At 41.6% G+C, this 19494-nt stretch overlaps 1 protein-coding gene across 2 annotated transcripts in view; it reads left to right on the forward strand.

Moving 5' to 3' along the window:
- The first annotated feature begins 488 nt into the window (after positions 1-488).
- Positions 489-19494, forward strand: part of CMTM8 (CKLF like MARVEL transmembrane domain containing 8) — a 36949-nt gene continuing 17943 nt past the window's right edge. For both annotated transcript variants that reach the window (XM_058814372.1, XM_058814383.1), the window contains exon 1: positions 489-666. In XM_058814372.1, coding sequence (XP_058670355.1) covers positions 499-666 — 168 coding nt within the window. In that variant the 5' untranslated portion in view covers positions 489-498. The remainder of the gene's footprint in view (positions 667-19494) is intronic.

Consider the following 19494-nt stretch of genomic DNA (forward strand, 5'->3'; position numbering starts at 1 on the left):
CAGGGGTGACAGCCACCTGCGACACAGCACGGCTCCTGCCAGCCTTTGGGGCCTTTGGAGCTAGGAGTGACAGCCCGGAGCTGTCACGATGACGGCCGGGGCATGAGGCTGGCCCCTCCAAGGGGCTGTGGCACACACAGCAGTGGCTCAGCCTGGCTCCTCGGTCGCACTGGAAGCAGACGGGATCCCAAGTGTACAAAAGTCTGCGAGGTCAGAGATGGTTTTGAGGAGATGGTTTTGAGAAGGGACGCGCTTTGTCCCTCAATCCCCATCGCACCGGCATCGCTGTCCCGCCCCGGGGGCAGCGGCGGGAGGGCTGGGCGGTCTCCGGGGAGGGCGGCCCCGCTCCGGACCCGCCTCCCCGGCCGGCCCCGGGCGCCGAGCACCCTCCTCCTCGTCCCCCTGGCCCAGGCGGGGGCTGCCCGCGGCGCCGGGGCCACACAAAGCGGCGAGCGGCGGTGCCTCCGCGCCGCCCGTCCGGCGACAGCCGCGCCGGCCATGGAGCCGCCCGTGCCGCCTCAGGAGCAGCCGCCGCGCCCGCGCTCGCACACGGTCACCACCACCAGCAGCTCCTTCACCGCCAACCTGTCGGCCAGCTCCAGCACCCTCGCTTACGACAGGGAGTTCCTGCGCACCGTGCCCGGGCTCCTCATGGTGACCGAGATTGTGAGTGCGCCGCGGGCGCGGAGGGGCGGGGGAGCCTCGGCCGGCGCTGGGGTGAGGAGGGGTCGGGGCGTCCCTCAGCGCATCCCCCCGTGCGGGGCCCTGCCCGCAGGTGAGCGCGGGGAAGGACGAGCCCACGGAAGCAAGAGCGGCTCTGCGGCGGAGGCACAAATGTCCCGCCTGGAAATTGGGAAAGGAGCGCAGGGCACACGCGGTCTGCTCAGCCTCCCGTGGTATCTGCGGTATCATCACGTCCCGTAGCGGAAAGACGAGTTTTGGCAGACAGGGAGCTGAGCTTTGGAGACTTTTCTGTAACCACATTGGTTGTGTATGCTTTGCACTTGATAGCACACGAATAGGCATAATGTGAGAGTTTATTGAACAATTTATCTTTGTTTCCTAGGTCAAAAAAAACCCCAATTTCCTTACGTTCTTACTGCTTAGGTACACCTGTGCAGAGTGGGAGATGAACTGATGCCTTTTGGGTTTGCTAGTGAATTTGTTTTTTGCAGGTAGTCCGTAAGGTGTAAATGAACATACAGAGAGCCAGGCAGTGCTAAATTCGGTCACTTGCCTTAGTGAATTTCTTTTTGGAAGGTAGTCCATAAGGTGTAAATGAGCATACAGAGAGCCAGGCAGTGCTAAATTCGGTCACTTGCCTTAGTGGTAGGCGCTGAACTGCACAATGCCGGGATCCCTCTGCAGGCCCGTGTGCCCTCAGTGCGTTGAGCAACAGATACTCAGCATCTCCTCATAAAAATGATCTGTTTCACTCATCTTCACCATTAAAAATTAAGAGTCTTAAAGAGCTGGCTGCTCCAACTAACTTTTTGAGTTTCCTATGTGAAGTTTTTGTTGTACTGAAGCTTCAAAGATTAACTTATCAGATCACATTCGTTTTCACGGCTTGAAAACGTGCTTCACCAGAGCAGTGGAATGGCTGTTGGTTTTGCCGACTTCAAAGTTAAAATAACCAGGCGAAGCTTCAGGCTGATGTGTGATGTGGGACCTCTGGCAGGAGCAGTGCCATTGGAGAGAGGATGCACACTGAGATGCCAGATTGCTGTGCAGGCCAATAGTGATGGGGCTGTGAGGTCAGAGCCTGCTCCCAGCTGGTGCCCTGTGTGCCAGTGTCCTTGGGAATTCTGTCGATCTCCAACAGATAGGTGATTGTCGGCTTGTTTTGGCTGTTAAATACAGGAGATGCTTCACTGTCAAAGCTGTGGTAGATCTGTGAATAGACAAGTCTTGGAAATAATAGCTGCTTTCTTTTCCACTCTTTTTCAGTTAGTAATTACCACGGAGTTATGTACCTTTCTAGTACTTTATCTGAAGAGTGATCCCACTGTAGATTGTTACAGAGGTGCCCAAGGCTTTTCCAGAGCCCTGCTGGAATGTCATATATTCATCCTGGCTGTGAATACTGGATCAGCTGCACTCACGTTGAGCTACATGGCCACAGGGCATGGACAGGCTCCTGCTTACTGTTTGTTGGAAGTGTGCCTTCTGCTTTGTGTTGACAGGTGGTGTCGTGCAGCTTACCTTTCTAAACAGTGCTGATGCTTTTTAGGGGGATTTTGTTTCCTTTCAGCCATTCCTAGTTCCTGGGATAATTATAAAATGTGAAATGAGCAGTTCCTGGCCAACTCAAAGGAGCTAATAGAAGTCTCTAATGTAGATTAACTTTTACAGGTTTGCAATGGTGTATTTGAGAGAACAGAGTACAGTTCTGATATTAAGCTGAAAGGTGTAGGGCAAGTCCTACAGAAGTGGAGTACTGATAGATAGTGCCTTTAAGGAAATACTTCTAATTCCTAACTCCACTTATTTTAAAGCAGCTAGACTAACTGTTCTTCTGTGAAATTAAACAAAAATATATAGTGAAGACCTTTATATGGAATTAGCTGAAAGAACCCCAGTTACTAAAATCAAATAGTAAGTTTATATATGTCTGTGTGTATATATATGTATATATATATATATATATATACAATTTGGCATTGGGTTTTGGTTAAATATTTTCCACCAGTTTGGTATGTTCTTTTTTTTTCTGAGAGAGAATGTGCTTTAGCAGAGCATGACTAGAGATCCCAAGATCTCTACTTCAACACTTGCTGTGCATATTCAGCAGTATTGGAGTTGTGTACCCTAAATCATCCTGTTCTGATTGCTGTGCCTTGCCTGTACCAATTGGCCCTTCAGGATATTTCTGATGCCCCAGCTTATAGCATAATCCTTCTGCTAAGGATGTGCAAACCTGCAAATGAGACCAGCATGTAATTCAGTCTCAGGAGTTTGCAGCCTGGTAGATCTTTTCCAGTCTAAGCTCTGAGCTCTAAAGAACAGCTGCTGTGATAGGAGCATCCCTTTGCTTCTGGTGCCCCTTCTCTGGGGCATCTGTGACACGGACAGGGAAGAGGACTGTTTTTAGTGATATCTGCTATCAGTGCAACTTCTCATCTGCCAGATCCCATGTCCATGTTAAAGCTGAGCTAGGGGCATTAAACAATGGTGCTAAATGCTCTGAGAGTTTGCACTGTGGGGCTGCATAAATATTTGATTATTGCTGCTGTCAGTCAGCAATGTGCATGCAGCAAGAGGGGTGCAGTCTGTGTCTCCTGGCTCTGAAACTCTCTTCTCTGTGTAGGCAAAGGGCAAATCTGTATTATTCTTTGACCAAAGAGAATGGAAAAGCAGAAAGTTACCCCATAAATAAAGCATTCCAGCCCCTTAAATGGAGGATCTTGATCAGGTTTTGCTCCCACGCCCCTGATTTGCGTACTGTGAAGATGAATTAACTGCTGTGTGGGTTTCCATGTGTGCTGGTAACCAGCCTACATCTGCACTGAGGCTGTGGTTTAATGGCACAGTAAATTCAGCTTAACAGTTCCTACTAAGAGATCCTTTGTAGTCATGCAAAGCACTGGTCTGCTATTAACTCGGTCTCCTGTTTCAAATTTGTTCAAAATGAGTTAGCTTTATAAAGACAGGTTTTATGATGGATCAAGTATTATCCATCCTTTATGTAGCTGCTTTAGAGCCTGTGTAAATGAGGGGTGAGGCTGACTGTGCCTATTCAGCAGTAATAGAGTTATGTACCCAAACCTGGTTAATCTTAATTCTGTAATGCCTCTTGGTCTAGCACTGCATACATCTAGCATGAATGAGCTCAGAAATGCAGCCTGAAGTGTAGGCTAAATTACCTGGTGCTGACAGATTTCCATTGCCTTTGATGTCTGCCTCCATGACCAGAGCAGGTGCAAGGTTTCCTGCCACTCACTTGGAAAGAACCGGGGTCAGTTCATTTCTGTGGAAAAAGCAAAATGGAAATTGACACTGGGTTTCTGAGAGGCCTTTGGAAACTGGCATAAAACACAACTTTGGTGTGTGGAAGGCTGTCCAAAGCACTTATATACAGAAGTAGTGGTGTTTGCTGGGCAGGGCAGGGGGTTCTGACTCTGGAAACTTTCATTTACTGGCCTTAGTTGGCCATTGACTCTGCAGGTTAGTTTATCTGCATCTCTCTAACTTCTCAGAATGTCTCATCCATTCATGGAATATGTGTACTAATCTTTGTAAAGAGCACTGAGATCCATTGGTGAAAAGTAGTACAGAAGATGTAAGTGGTGTTACACCAAGTCTGTAAATGAGAAAATGAGATGTCAATTGCCTGGGTTGACACTGAAGTAAAAATACATCATATAAAGTAATTGATACTGATTCCTACAGTGTAGCACCCCCAGTCCCCCTGGAGGATTTACAGTTTCAAAATGAGCAAGTATAGCAATTTCTAGAGATATCTTTTGAGTGTTTCTTTTCTGTGAAATGATGGCCCAGAAAAGCTACATTTATCTTCCTGGTACTTTTATGGCCAAGAAAAATGATGGCAAGTGATACCTTCTCAGAGCTTTAAATCAGCTTCTCAAGTCAAGCATTGTGGATCACTTTGGGGAGGTAGAGAGTTTTGTGGTTGCTATGGATGTAGTTATAAAAATATTTACTTTCTAGCAGGATGACATTGATCTCTTCGGATTGTTGTTTCACACCAGTGTGTTGTTAGATGGATTCTCTTGTAAAATTTGCACTACTGATTTTAAGGCTTGTCATGGCTATTTGACCTTTACAAAAACAAATACTTATATAGCTTGGAAAGGTTTAGAAGGTTGATACTTTGCTGCTGCTGCACGAGATCTTGTGATGGTGTAAGTTTTAGTTAATTGTACTTACAGTTGCATTTCTTTGTGCTGTTCTGTGCACATTATTCTTTGAAATGCCCAGAATAAAATAGATACTTGAAATATAAGCCTGATAGGAATTCATTTACTTTATTAGCACCACATAAAATTGGAGTTCAAATTTATGTTTCTGGACAATAAAATTAAGTTTGATCACTGGTTCATTATTCTTCTTCAAATGTTAGACCTTTGAAGGTTTAATTCATAAAGGAAATACTGTTGACTTTGTTTATTCTAGTAGACTGGTGACCCTCAGAATATTAAATAGATATTGAAAGTTAGGTCAGATCTAAGATATTGAGGGTGCCAAAACCAGAACAACTGGAAATGCACAAGCGTTTGTTCAACAGACTTTTCACCTTTGTCTTTTTCCTGAGAGATGCATCAAACTCATCTACTGATACTCAAGTGTTAAATTAACTCAGCAATAAAGTCATATAAATGTTAAGAAAAACAGAAGTAATACAGAGGGGATGATCTACTGTGACAAAGTTAAAATACAAAAATTCTACTTAAAGCTCTCCTTGCATTTAGATTTTCTTTTAGTCTTACAGCCTCTCTGACTGCAGTTCAGTTTTATGTATATTTACCATCCTCCTTCTGCCCTCCCATTTCTTGGAAAAGCTCAGAAGAAGCATGGAGGGAGTTCCAAAGAGCATCTTTGCTCACCTGAGTGGCAGCAAGACTTTCTCTCCTTTCAGGAACAGTAGTGATTTTTTCTTTTTTCTTATAAGGTGATTTTTACTCCAATCATAGCATGTCTGCTTGCAAGTAGTTGACAACACTGAGCTACCTCCTGACATGTTGAACAAGTGCTCTGCCTGGAGGAGATGTACACAAGCACCATCTTACTATTATTCACTTTGAATTACTGAATGGAAAAAAACAAATCCTGTAGTGACTAGTCAGTCACTTCATCCAGCAGCTTCATGCTCCTATGCACGAATAAGAAAACACACAATATAAACTCTCAGCTCTCTCTTTGGTCTTGATCAGACAAAACTCTTGCTGAAGTCAGGTTTCAGCTCTGCCTTTCTTAGGTGCTGTTGTTCCACTGCTAACCCTTAGCTGTCTTTAGTGTACTGAATACACACATCTATATGGTTTCCATCTTCCTTTAGGATCATATAGTTATTTAAAGTTCTGTTTCCTGTAAGGTCTTTGGTTTCCTGGACAAGATCAGGGTGTTTCCTTGGGAAGAGAGAACTGTTTGGGGGACACAAGGAAACAGAACCCTTTGAACGTGCTCCAAGTGATGATAGAAACAGTGTTAGGGCTAAAATGGTAGGAGGGTGAAAATGCCTCTTAAACTGAATGAAGATATTTTACCAAAGGTCAAAAATGCAAAATATTCTCAATACGTCAGAGTTAAGGTACAACACGTATGAAATGTCTTTATCTCTTCATGAGAAGAATGCTTTCAAGTCATACTTAAACATCTACTTTGTTGTTGGGTGGGTAGTGAATATAATACAAATCCTCCTCCCCCCTCCAAAACTGTAGAAATTATTTTTCTTTTGTGCCTGCAAAAATTCTTATGTGCACAAACTTAATTTTAAATAAATAAATAAATAAATATTTTCGGGCTTCAGTGGCCTGTGTCTGCATGACAGTGAAATGTGCAGTCCTCCCATTATTCCTAATGGACTAGGCAGAGCTTCCCAGTTGCTTAGCTTTAGCATGATGCTGCAGCTGGGTGTGAGTCCTGTGTGAGGGTAGGTGCTGAGGGGACCATCATGGTCTGAGGACAAAGAGCAATGATGTAGTTGTAAAGAGACTGTGACTGCATTCCTGAAAATTGCCTTTTCCCAGATATGCACAGGAGTCCCAAATCCCTGGGTAATCATGCTATGGGAAGACAGTGATAATGCCAGATATCTGATAATGATGGAGACACCTGATGGTGCATTTTGTCCTAATCCTGGACTTGTCTGTTCTCTTTTCTTTGTGGTTGTTCATTTGTTGTTCAGTTCAGATTGTTGGGATTTTTTTTCTCCCATTGTGTTATTTTTTTTTCTTTCTACACTGTCATTCCTGCTTTTTGTTTGGAATTATTTATTATACACTGTTAAGCCTGCAGATTAGAGGATCATGAAGTGGTGTATGCCTATCTAAAACCCTCTGTATTCCATGCAGTGTATGATGAAGAGGTGTATTTGTTGGCAGCAGAGTAAGAAGGTGAGCAGGAAAAGGACACAGAAAGAAGTTGCCTTTGGGTCACACTGGATTCTTGCAAAATCATTAATGACCCCCAGGTTTCTGAGTCCATTAACAAAAAATGCTGCTTCTAGAGCAAAAGCAGATGCCTTTCCCTCCCTGCCCTTTGGATGGGAGTACTCCTGTGTACCTGGGGAGCCCACTGATGTGTCTGCTCTGTTCTGTGCTATGAACCTCCTGTGTAGTACCAACAGGCAGGGTTGGAGCAGAGGTGCCTGAAAGAGTCTTCTTAAAAAGAAGAATCTCAAAACCGCAGAAAAACTCTCTTGGGGACTCTGAACCCTTCAGTATGGAAAGTGTGGAGGGAATGATGATGTTTTGTTCTTGTTTGTTGATTGCCTTCTCATTCAACCTACTGTTTTTTCCTGTTCTCTTCTGGCAATAACAGTGCCATATATTTAGTTTATAATGGTCACGCAGACAAATATGCATATATATGTGTACACATACATTTATATATCTATAAATAGGTCTTAACTTCATTTTACTTTGGATAAAGTACATATTGTATTGTGTGATATTTCTGCACTTTTTCCCCTTTGAATTCCAGAAAAACAGCAATAAGTGTCCTTGCAGAGCGGACCTAGCTCTTTTTTTTTTTTAGTGTCAAACAGCAAATAGCTTTTAGCATCCATCAGGCCTTTGGCAAGGTAGTTCTGTTCCTGTGGCCTGAGCCAGTTCCCCGTGGAAGCTGCTGGTACTAATTCACCTGCCTCTGAAAGGACCAGATAAGGTATAAGGCTCTTGAAACTCCAGTGGAGGAGGGACTGAGTAAGGAAAGAATCAAGTCACTGCTTTCAGTGGCACCTGGGACTGGTCCAAGGAAAGTTTGGTGTCATGCTTATGTTAATGAACTTGAAGAGGCTGAGCTCCTGGTTCTACAGACATTAACATGGTATCCAGGCTTTGCCAGACCTCTTCACTGCACAGACTTGGATCAGTCCTGGGCGTGATTGCATTTTTGCCAAGCTAGAGAACAATATTGAGTGTTTACACTGACCATTTTTGCAAGCTATGGGTGTGCGGATGACACTGATGCAAGCACAGGTTTGCTGAGAGAAAAATCTTCAGACCAAAGAAAAAACCAATTTCAACAAATTGGTATTGTTAGAGGTATGCAGCCTGTGTAGTTTGTTCTGGGCAGCCACAGTGTTTCTGGTCTGATTTAAGATGTGCTAAAATCAGATTTTGTAGAACTGAGACAAAGTAAGTAGGTGTGGTAATAATCAGTAAGGTGTCAGTCTCTGGATATATCATAATCTAGTTATGAAGAATAAGTAAATTGAAAACATCCAAAGCAGGACCCTGGAAAGAGGCCATGTGGGAAAAGCAGCCTCTCTGATCATACTCTGGTAATCACTTCTGGTCTTTGACTGGTAGCCTAATGTGCACAGCTTGAAAGGAAATCTGTCAAGAACCTCTGCTTTATAGCAGAAAATAAGAACAGTTTGTATCATCAGCTTTAAATGTGGCTGCTGTGTCCAGGCCTGAATTTAAATAAATTAAAGGTGGCACTGTCTTTGCACAGATCCATTTATTTAGCCTCGAAGTTGTGCAGCTGCTAACAGGCTCCCTTTTTTAAAAATCTTTCTGGGCTTTTTTATTTTTTTCTTTTTTTTCCCCTGCCTGTCCCTTTAATATATATTTTAGCATAGGTTCTCTGCATTCAAAAATAATGGTATTCCAAAGGCTTCAGCTCATATGGCAGGTAATAGCTGAATGGGGCAGCATGGTTTTGAGACAACTGTTGGTGAAACTTTAAAACTGAGACAGTGTTGCAGGCAGGAATTCAGTGCTGAGGGACAGTGGAAGAGATTAAAAAAAAAGTCCTCTACCAAGAGGAAAACATCTACAATGTGCCTTTAAAATGACACTTCAGCTGATAGCATCAGCCTTGGTTGTGCCCAGCCAGAGACAGCCACTGCACGGCAGACTGACAAGGATCAGGCGAGGAGAAGGTGAGTCCATGGTGATTGCCTATTACTACTGCTGTAGGTTGGAAAGCATAAACAAATGCACAATTGTCCTTTACAGGATCAGGATGCAACTATGATACATGCTGGCGAGAGTGGTGCTATAATTCAGTCCTTAGTGGGGAAAAAAGACCAAAAAATGACAGCATTTGTGCTGATTTGGTTGTAGTTTAATTTGTAAACAGTGATGTACCTTGCTATCAGGGACCTCATGTGCTGTTTCAAAGAGCTTCCATGTGTATAAGCACTTAATAATTACAATCAAAAAACATTATTATGTTATTAAGGTCCTGGAAATTAAACACCAAAATTAGTTTCACCCTGGTAGTGTTGGTTTCGTATTGAATTGTGTGCAGGTACTGGAATCCAGTCAAAACCTGCTTGATTATGGTTTTTTTATCAAGAAACTTCTGTCATGGTCATTGCACAGAAGAGCTTTTCTAGGCGTGACTGGGATATTGTGCACACAGCATTGGAGGAAGTCAAGTTGTGAGTAAGGAAAGGGATTATTCAAAGGGAGAGGATGGTCTCCTGGCTAATTGCTTCCTTGGAAAATTTGATTTTTATCTTCTCCCTGAACCACAATGTTCCTATGGGATGCTAGACAAGGGAAGTAAGCCCTACATTTCATTGTGTTCACTCTACTCCTTGTTTTCTGAATCCCCAGCTTTGGGTCTGAGTTGCAGAAAAGCCAATTAATTCTCAGATGTGTCTGAAAGTCAGTAGCAGCTCTGTGTTCTGAAGATGCAAAATGCACTGCCATAATAAATGCTGTGGGAAAAGAGTTTTCCAGAAATTTGGCAAGAATTGGCTTTTGACCCTAATTTTAGTGCACTGTCTAAAATTGGGATAGCATACTACTCTATCTCAGAGATGTGTTTAATAATTTATTGATGGACTTATGGGGCAATACAGATAACACAGTGTTTTTCAGGAGCCCAAATGCAAAGCTGAGTTGCAGTTCTGCAGGCCATGCAAGTAAACAGGCAGAAAGCAAAATAAGGGGAGGCATTAGTTCTGAAAGAGGTTTTCCCTTCTGTTGCTGCATGCAGGTGGTTGTGGGGAGAAGGGGAAAGTATGTGGTCAGAAAATTATAGGCTATAGCATAATGTGTGCTTAACCAAGGATAGAATTAGGATGTGTGAAGAACTCGTTTCTGGAAGTGTTGCATACTTAGCCCCAGGTATTTCAACATGTTTGTCCCTCTCTCTCGTCCACCCCTCTGCCTCTGTCCCAAGTCCTAATTTCCCCTCTCTCTTCCGTGATGGGTTTGGTTTGGTTTTGTTTTGTCTCCCTGCCTCATTTCTTCAAGCCCTCTTGTCCAGCAGCTCTGGGCAACTTGCCAAAGGTCTGCTTTGCATGATTTTCCTCTGCTCTTCTTCAGGCTTGACAGAGAAAATCAACGTAGAAAATGCAGCTCCTACACTAAAAATTTGGCAAAATGTTGTTTTAGGAGAGGAGGTGTTGGGCAACTGAAAGAACAGGCTCTGCTCGATATGAGACATCCATCTTTAATGCTTTCGTAAAGCTGTGGGTGGACAAAGCCATGAAAAATACCATAGTATTTTAGAACAGTATTAAAAGTAGTGATACAGTGATTTAGGAGGTTGTTGGTGAATATTGTGACATGTTTAGTTCTTCCATTCAGCTAGAATGCAACTTTTTCTAAAACAAAAGGCATAAAACAGGCTGTATAGAGCTGGATTTTTTGAGACCAACTACAGTCTTGTGGTGATCTCAGTGAATCTCTTCAATATAAGAGATTCAGGCACCATGGAAAAGCAAGATCCCTGCTGAAATTTCTGATTGATGCTTCAAGGCCTCTCTATGTGCATAAGCCATGTTCATTGGACTGTGCAATACAGTCATAACAGTTACTGACAACAGTCATTGCCAGTTGGCCTCCAAGCTGAAAATATTTTCCCTTCCCCATGCTGTTACTAAGATATAGCACAGTACAAATCAATACATTAATTAGTGTTCTTTTTATTTCTCCTAATGCATGGGAAGGAGTTGGGATGCCAAATAAAATTCATACTTGACAGAAAGACAGTTGTCATTGGGAAACTACTTATATTTAATTTTGGAAAACCACAATCCTTATTTTACTCTTTTGAGTACATTCTTATATTGCTGGGACTTAACTTTAAAAGGCAGTGTGCAAGAGGAAAATAATGACCTACTTGAAGAGATGGCTCCTCTTGTGATGTGTTTTCTGTTTGAAACATGAGCATCCATGCAAAGATGTATAAACTAATCTTGAACATACAACACAGGCCTGTGGAACTGTAATTTAATGATGGAACTTGCCATGAGTGAAACAGTGAAAAACAGCTTATATGTTACTAGGTACCATTTCATTGTTCCATTTGGCATATTGAAAGGATTTTCTGTTTAACTTCTCAGAAAAAATGGTAGGAATTTTACCCAGGAGAATGAGGTTTCCAAGCAGTTTTTTTTCAAACTAGGGATTTCTTCCTAGACTTTGGCAATCATGAAACATGACCAGACGCTTGTACAAAGAACTTGACATTCTCTTTATGTAGTAACAGACAACTATCTAGCAAATGTTTGCCTGAAATAAGCAAGTCAAGATAATGTGTTAGAGGTGAGATGGGGTCTCTTGTAAAGTGTTTTACCAGCTCAAGTTAAAATTAAACTGAGTACACAGCAATAGATGAAAAGGAATTCTCTAAGGTTGGTTACATCTAATTTTCACTCTCCTTATTAAGCTGTACAGTATAATGCTAGTCTTGGAGGGGAAAAAAAAGAAAAAACACAAACCAAAAGAAAAGTCCCCCTCCCACCCAAAAAAAAACCCCCAACCCACCCTATACTGTGTCTGAAGTAATTTTCATTCTAAAACCTTAGCTTAATTTCAACATGCCTCTTCAATTTAGGTCTCAGTTTAAAAAAATGGCAGAGAAGGGAACTTAAAAAGAACACTTAATTTTGACTTGTGTTGGTTGGTGTTTCTGTAGATTACATGTTGCATGAACAATGTTCACGAGCAAGATGACGACCCTGAGAACTGGTGCAAATACAGTCTGGGTGAGTTGATGGGAACAAAATCAGATTAAGATCTAATGTACACAAACAATGTTGTTATGAAGAGAAGGTTTTAATGAATCAGTTCTTGATGCTCTTAAAACCTGTTGTGAATTTCCCATTGACTTCAGCCATCCCGCCATATCTGCACAGGAAATGAAGAGAACATGAAAGGAACACGAAAGCCAACCTACCGTGCAGTCTGTGTGCTCTAATGAGCGCTGGCATTGTTTGTCAGACTCCTCAGGACAGCAGCTCCTTCCCGAGAGTCGTTTCCTATCCCCTTGGTAGCGTTTGTGGAGGGCAGCTCTGCTGTTGCTTCCGTTTGGCACAGAAGAAAAGAGTATGCCCAGGAACTTTCCCCTCTGGTTTCTTCTGCCAGGGCCACGGATTAGTCTGATAAAAGAGATCACCTCCCTTAAGACCTTTCCTCTCCAATCCTCCTGCGTGGAGCTCTTGCTGTCAAATTAGATTCAGATCAGGAGGAGCCTAATTAACAGCTTGTACCATTTTTGTGTTGACCTGTTGTGCTAAAATTGACTTTGGGAGGATAACAGGCACGGTTAACCCACTTGGTACCAAGATTACCCCAAAAGTTCCCTGTCATGCTACCTGTTTCTTGCGCACAGTTTCTTTGGCTTGAACATCTAGCTGATAGATGGTGAAAGGGGAAGCTGTTCAGATCCATTGCTTGGACATGCTCTTTTATAACCCAGCTGCCTAATTTATGTATTTCTTCAGAGCTCCCTTTAGTCATGTATCCCACAGTCCCAGGACATACCTTATTTTGTAATGAAACACTGATAATTTTTTTACATCCACATCATGATTCTGTTAAATCCTGTGTATCAAAACAGCTCAGCATCATAGCTATCAATCTAAATTTGTTTATTCAGTACAACAGATGGGTTTGTCCCGTAGCTGTCCTGCCTTATCACTGGATTATCAAATGATATATGCCTTTTCCTATATCAAATTGCTGTGCATGCTGTGCTCTTCCTTTTCCCTTTGTGTGAACTAGCAAAGCCCCCACAATAGCAGCTTGTGATGCCTTTCAGTGCCCTAATTCCTTTTTGGTTTCTTGGTTTTATGTGCTAAGACCTGTAATATTGTTTGCAGTAGGAGATTACACTACGTGCCTCTGTGTTTGTGCACATTTCATCATAGTGGGCTGAGTTTTCAGTGTGTGTGGATGTGGGCATTTTGATATAGCAATAATTCATAGCTTGAAGAAAGGGATATCTGCAAAGTACTACTTTTTTAGCACTACTTTTTATATATGTATAAAATTTTTTAAGTTATTTGAAGTTTTTTTCCCTTTTTGATTTGCAACTAGTAATAGCAGGCTTTGCAGGGAAAATGTGCTAAAGATCTCTGCATACAGACTTTTTGAACAAAAAGCTGCCATGTCATTGTACAGGCTTTCCCTTCCCCCCTCAGTGGGAAAACAGGAACTTCAGAGGGGGCAGTAAATAGCTGAAATACTCAACAAAGAGCACTTGAACAAAAGGCTGGTAACACCTCATTGTTGTATCTGCACTATTGTCATTCTAGGGAAGAAAATACTAGGCAGAAGAAAGCTGTGATCCAAATCTGAGGAAATAGAAAGGGGAAAAGGTGTGGAAGTTAGCTAAGTAAATATAATTTAGTTGATTGTGTATATTGGGATGCTGTAATATAAACAGCACTACAGGAAAAGGCTTGGGTTTTTCAGAACCATTTGGGTGGGAAGGTCAAGCTGTAAGCTTGCATAGTGATATGGAGGCTTTTTATTCAAAAAGCTTGTGTGCAGTGAAAGATATTTTCAAAGTGTTTTTCCCCCAAAGCAAGTGCAGAGCACACCCTCACTCTGCCTGTAATTCCTCAGCAACTTGGCTGTTGCTACCTTACCTGGAGCTCTCCTCCCCATAACCTTGGTGTGTGCTGCATCACTCGCTGCTCATGAATCACAGCTCACATGCAGACAGCCTTTGACAAAGCCAGTGGCTGCATTTTTGGACATTGGTACTTTCAGCTGCCTGCACTGCCCCAGCAGCTGACCCAGTCACGGCTCCCCTCAGCCTGAGCTGTGACTGAGCACAGCAGTGGCGGTTGACTCCAAACTGCTTGGTGGTGGTGGTCTGACAAGGTGACTGCCCTCCATTTATCTGCCTTTCTCATTCCCAAGTGCTCGGTGCTGTGGGAGCCTTGTCTTCCCTTCTCACAGCTCAGTCTGTGCATGAAACTCGCTGTCTTAGTCTGCTCACTGGGCTTTGACAGTGCAGGGGATGGGTGGAGGCTGGATGGGATGGAGAGCAAGCAGTGCTATCTCAGTTTCATGATGTCCTAAGGAGATTTCCCTGAAATTTAGAACAAAGCTCTAGCCTGGGCTAGGACTGTGTGCTTTGCTAGATCCATCTAGGGGTTGTACCAGCTTTCAGTCTAAAAACATGCTTGTCTCCCAGAGGAAACAGCCCTGCTGACAGAGGAGCTGGAAGGAGAATGTGTGGGGAATACCTTACCACTAAGAGGTGTAATTGCTCTAAACACTTTCAGCCGTGAGGGATTCATTAATCCACAGTAATCCCTGTAGTTTGTAGCCATTCTGACATCTGTGAGCTGTATTGGGAAATCAGATTTAGAGGAGAAATTGAATGAAAAATTCTTGAAAACCCAAAATATATTAGCTGTATTGTGGAGACAGTGAAGCATTAGGGAATGCAGTGAGAGCAGCAGCTCTTGGCATTTCTGTGTTTATGCATTATGGGAGGCAAATACAAAATTTCTGGTTGCAGACTGATAGCTTATAAATGCAGACAGCTGACAAGGTCTCCATGCCTTGCTGTTCACTGCAGTTCACATTCTAGCCTGTGGTGATACCACAAACCAGTGATTTGTTTACCTCAAATACACTGAGCTCTAGAGTGCAGTGACTGAGGAGCAGCTTTGTCTGCAGTCACCCTTGCAGGGCATTAACCTCTGGCACAACAGCAGGGCAAACATCTGAGGGACATTAAATCATTTCTGCTCACATATTTAAATCTGGATAAGCCAATGGATTGAGGGGGATTTTTTCCCTTGATTGAAGACTTTTTTCTTGCACTAAAAAGCTGGCATTTGTCACCAGTTGTTCTGTTCTTTGTTTACATAAGGCCCATTGAAGCAGTTGGAGAACATTATACCCTGCCCCACAAATAGGCATGTATACTTAATTTATGACTTTGGTAATTTGAATTTCGAGTGTCAGGTATCCCACAGACCTTTTTACTTTGTTCTTTTATACTGCATGCACTGCTTGAGTATTTATTATGGAGAGCAGACAGGCTGTGGGAAGTCCTTAAGGCTTGTGGACTTTTTTCTTCAGAACCTTGAAAATAAAGTTATGGAGCTTGAGGAAAAGGAGTTCTCTAAAAATATGACTCATGTGTAGAGTTGTTTTACTTGTTTGGCCAATTAATTTTTTTTCATTTGGCAATTAATATTTTCACTTGCATATAATTCTTCACCCTAAAGTTGCTTGTTTAGTACCCTAAACATCTCTGCAAAACATTAAATGTGGAACAGTAGTAACAAGCCTTATATAGGTCTTATGTAGGCCTCTGTTGAAAACTTAATTCTGGATTTGTTCTTGATTCCTTCAAAGTCAACTCTTTCTATTACTACCACAAAAATAATAAAGAGAAAGATAAAGCAGAATTTAAAAACCCAATGTAGCTTGTTGCCAGAAGCAATGCTAGCATTTCTGATTATCTCTTGTTCAATTGTGTCTTGTCAACAATTTTGGATATGGCCCTTAGTTCAAAGTTATCTTTGATATATTGGTGACATATGGCCATTTTGAAAAAGGACATGACTTGAAACTGACTCAGAAAAATTCAGATGAGAAATGGGTTGGGGTTTTTTACCAATGAAAGCAGTAGACATTACGGCAGTTTTTTTAGAGACAAGATGAATTTTATCATTGCAACACTTGTGCCAAGGTGTCATCTCTTTCCAAAAAGCAATGTTGTAAGTTGAAATCTTTATGCCATTGGCAACATGGCCAAAATGGTCCTTTTTGACAGTGAGGTCTTTGAACATAAATGCCTCCAAAACAGCATATGCAAGAGTTAAATATTTATAGGCATGCAGTTCTTCTGTGTTGTTATTGCCAAGTGTACTCAGGAAAGAAAGCAATTTTGTCAGAGAAGGAAAAGGATTTTTCATTGAGGTGCTTCTACAACATGTGGATCAGTCTTTGTAAAATCTTTAAGCTTTACCTAAAAATGTGAATCACAGTCCTTAGGGTTGGATTATTATTCCTGGGACTCAAGATAGAAGTAGTCTGCTTCTTAATAGGCAGACAACAACAGATCTGAATGCAGATTCCTTATTTCTTTATCATCTTATTTTCTCCTCTGTTTGTTGGGCAAGGGGAATTGTTTCAACTTTTGATGATGAGAAGATTCTGGCTCACAGCAAGAAAAAATTCTGTATTGTACAAAATCAATTTTTGTGGTTTTCAGCTGTGGAAATTAAAAGATATTTTCAGTCTAAAGGTTTTTTTTTAAATAAACAGTTAAGGATTTCCTCCTGTTTAAATGGATGAAGAATGCAGCAAGAGGTTTTCATAGCAGGTACTCCCTTTGAATTTTCCATTGCATCATATCTGGCTTTATGACTTTGTATCTTAGCTGTGGGGCAAAATAAAAGTTATTCCCAAAGAAGTAATAAGCTTCCTATTTTAATGTAGCAGCTAAGATTTGTGAAACAATGCTGCATGCCCGCTAATTTTAGGCATCTCTATTTACATGGCCTAACAGGAAGATGGAGATGTAAAAATAGCAACAAAGAGCCAGTGACATTATTAATAAAGCAGCTGTATACAGCATTGTTCTCTTGTAGACAGCCTTTAAACAAAGTGAACTACATAAATAATCATTTATAATTCATAAGGTAGTCATTGTTAGGGATTCTCCTTTAAAAATAATTCACCTTATTAATGTAAAAACAATGGCAAAATTACTTTTTTTTTTTGTATATGTGTATTTCACATGCACCAAATGTTAAAATTAACTTACAAAATCATTGCTATTTATTGAGAAGCTGGTATTTTTCTACCCTCAGGAAGTATGTCCCTTCAGGGGAAATGGGAAGAAGGATGATAGAGTGCTGCAAAACTTCTTTCAAAGGAAGAGTTTGTATGTCTGTAAAAGAGGCAATATCAAGGTTAAGGAAGACTTTTCATGTATGTGATTTTATTGGATCAGAAGAACAAATCCTTCTGCCGTCATGCTCCAATAAGAAACAGTAGTAGTTGTAGTAATAAAAAAAATAGTAAATAGCCATATTGGGGAAGACATGTTCAGACAGATACAAATGGCCCTATATCTTTTGATCTCAGAATCTGCTTCTGCAGTTTAAATAATAAAAGAAAAAAGTAAATGAGATTACAGACAGTTACTGCATTTTTTTCCTAGTTTTTCTGTACAAGGACAATCATTTCCTCACAATGCACATCCCAAAAGCAAGAAACAAACATTGTATTCAGTGAGCACAGCAGATCAAGCCTGCACATTTAATTTGTATAAGTGCTTTATAAAGGAGAAATAGTATTCAGAACTCAAGGGCTATACTGTGGTCATCACCTCCATAAATACGCCTCTACTGCTTGGCTTGAAGTAGTCCCTCTTAGGAAGGACTTCTCAGGAAAACTCTCATGTGTTTATGAACCAGGCACTGCATTTGTGTAAAGGAAAAGGAATATATTAAGCTTTTTGTCTGCCCCACCCAAGCTCCTGAGGTGGAAGGGGGCAACCCTATCCCAGAGTTAAACTGCAGCTGCACTCTGAAAGTCCTTTCTGTCTTGAGGAGAGATGTGAAATTCATCATCATCTGACATTCTTGGCGAATGTGAGGAAGCTTCTTTTTTTGTCCACATCTTAGGTTCATGTTTCAAAACAAGAATTCAAAAAGCTTGCCAGTGTGGTTTTCCTTTTTTTTTCTTTTAATTTAAATTGCCTCAAGGAAGCACTGCAAGCTCTTTTAAGTCCTTCCACCAAACAGCTGATGTTCCTGACTAATGTGAGCTCTCAAATCTACACATAATTTTATAGTATGAAGATCTAAAATTTAAATCAATTAAATCATATGGCATTGTATGAGTGCAATGATAGGTCTCCTCACAAATCAACTCAGTAAATTGCAGCAGGATCTCCTGTGAGTCACATAGAATTTATTTTTACTTCTCTACTGCCTGTTTGGGGACTAAACTGTTTAGAGGACTAAACTGAGTGTTAATTCTCAAAGAAATCAGTTACAGGTTCTACTCAGAACTCCAAAATGTAATAATATTTGAACCTTAAATAAAAAAAGTCATTCAGTCTTTTAGTTTCACCAATCTTGATTTATAAGGAGGCTTTTGAAAAGGAAAAATTATTGGAATATGGAATTTTATCACTACTTTTATATCCAAAGGTGTTTGTACTGAATCTTCAAATTTTTCCCAAAAAAGCCATCACCTCTAGAAGCTGTACAAAAGAAGTTACTAGGACACAAAAAAATAGATATCCTGTGCCTTCTGTGTCTCTATGTGACTATTCTGCTTTGTAATTGTCTGCTTTAAAATTCATACTTGAAGGCGTGGTTAAATGAAAATTTGCTCAGAAAGTAACTGGAAAGGCAGATTATTTTTTATTTGATTCTAATGTGCTATTACTTTACATTCTCCTTTCTCTGCTGCTCAAGGGCAAAATGTAGCAGCAATTCCAGTGAGTAATTCCCAGCTCCATGATAGTGCAGCGTTTACTGTAGCAGTACCACTTCACAGTTTCCTGACAGGGCTGGGAGGAGGCAGGGAGTTTGGAATCAACAAGCATTTCTGCACAATATCACAGTGTTTCTCTCTAGGAAATCCTAGGTGGTGAGAGAAACCCCTGCCACGGGCAGGCCTTGCTGAATTTGAAGGAAGAGGGAGTGGCAGCAGCATTCCTTTCAGTAGCATCCCTTGGGACTGTTTGATAAGAGGCCAGGCAGTCTCCTCTCCTTGGTGTTTAGATGCTCTTGTCGACCTTTAGAGATTGAGCACTGTGGAGGTCACTGCCTTGCACTGTCACCCTTCCAGAGAGGTAAGTGCTGCTAAGGTCAGGCTGCTTGTCTCCAGTAGCATTTGTACCACCCCTCTTTATTTTCACATGACACTGTGGCCCTGATGGAGCCACTGATAGCAGTAGCCAGTGTGGTCCCAGCCAGCTGCAGCAGCTCTGAGCCTACAGGTCCTTCTCCTGGCTGCCTATCTCACTGTATTCTGCATCAAGACACTTTCAGACTAGAGAACGTGATGGGCACAGACAAGGCTGTCTTCTGCTGCCTCTTTGTAGATGGTGGCACTGTGATACCAA

The sequence above is a fragment of the Ammospiza caudacuta genome, chromosome 1, assembly GCF_027887145.1.
Source record: "Ammospiza caudacuta isolate bAmmCau1 chromosome 1, bAmmCau1.pri, whole genome shotgun sequence".
In the NCBI taxonomy this organism is placed as follows: Eukaryota; Metazoa; Chordata; class Aves; order Passeriformes; family Passerellidae; genus Ammospiza; species Ammospiza caudacuta.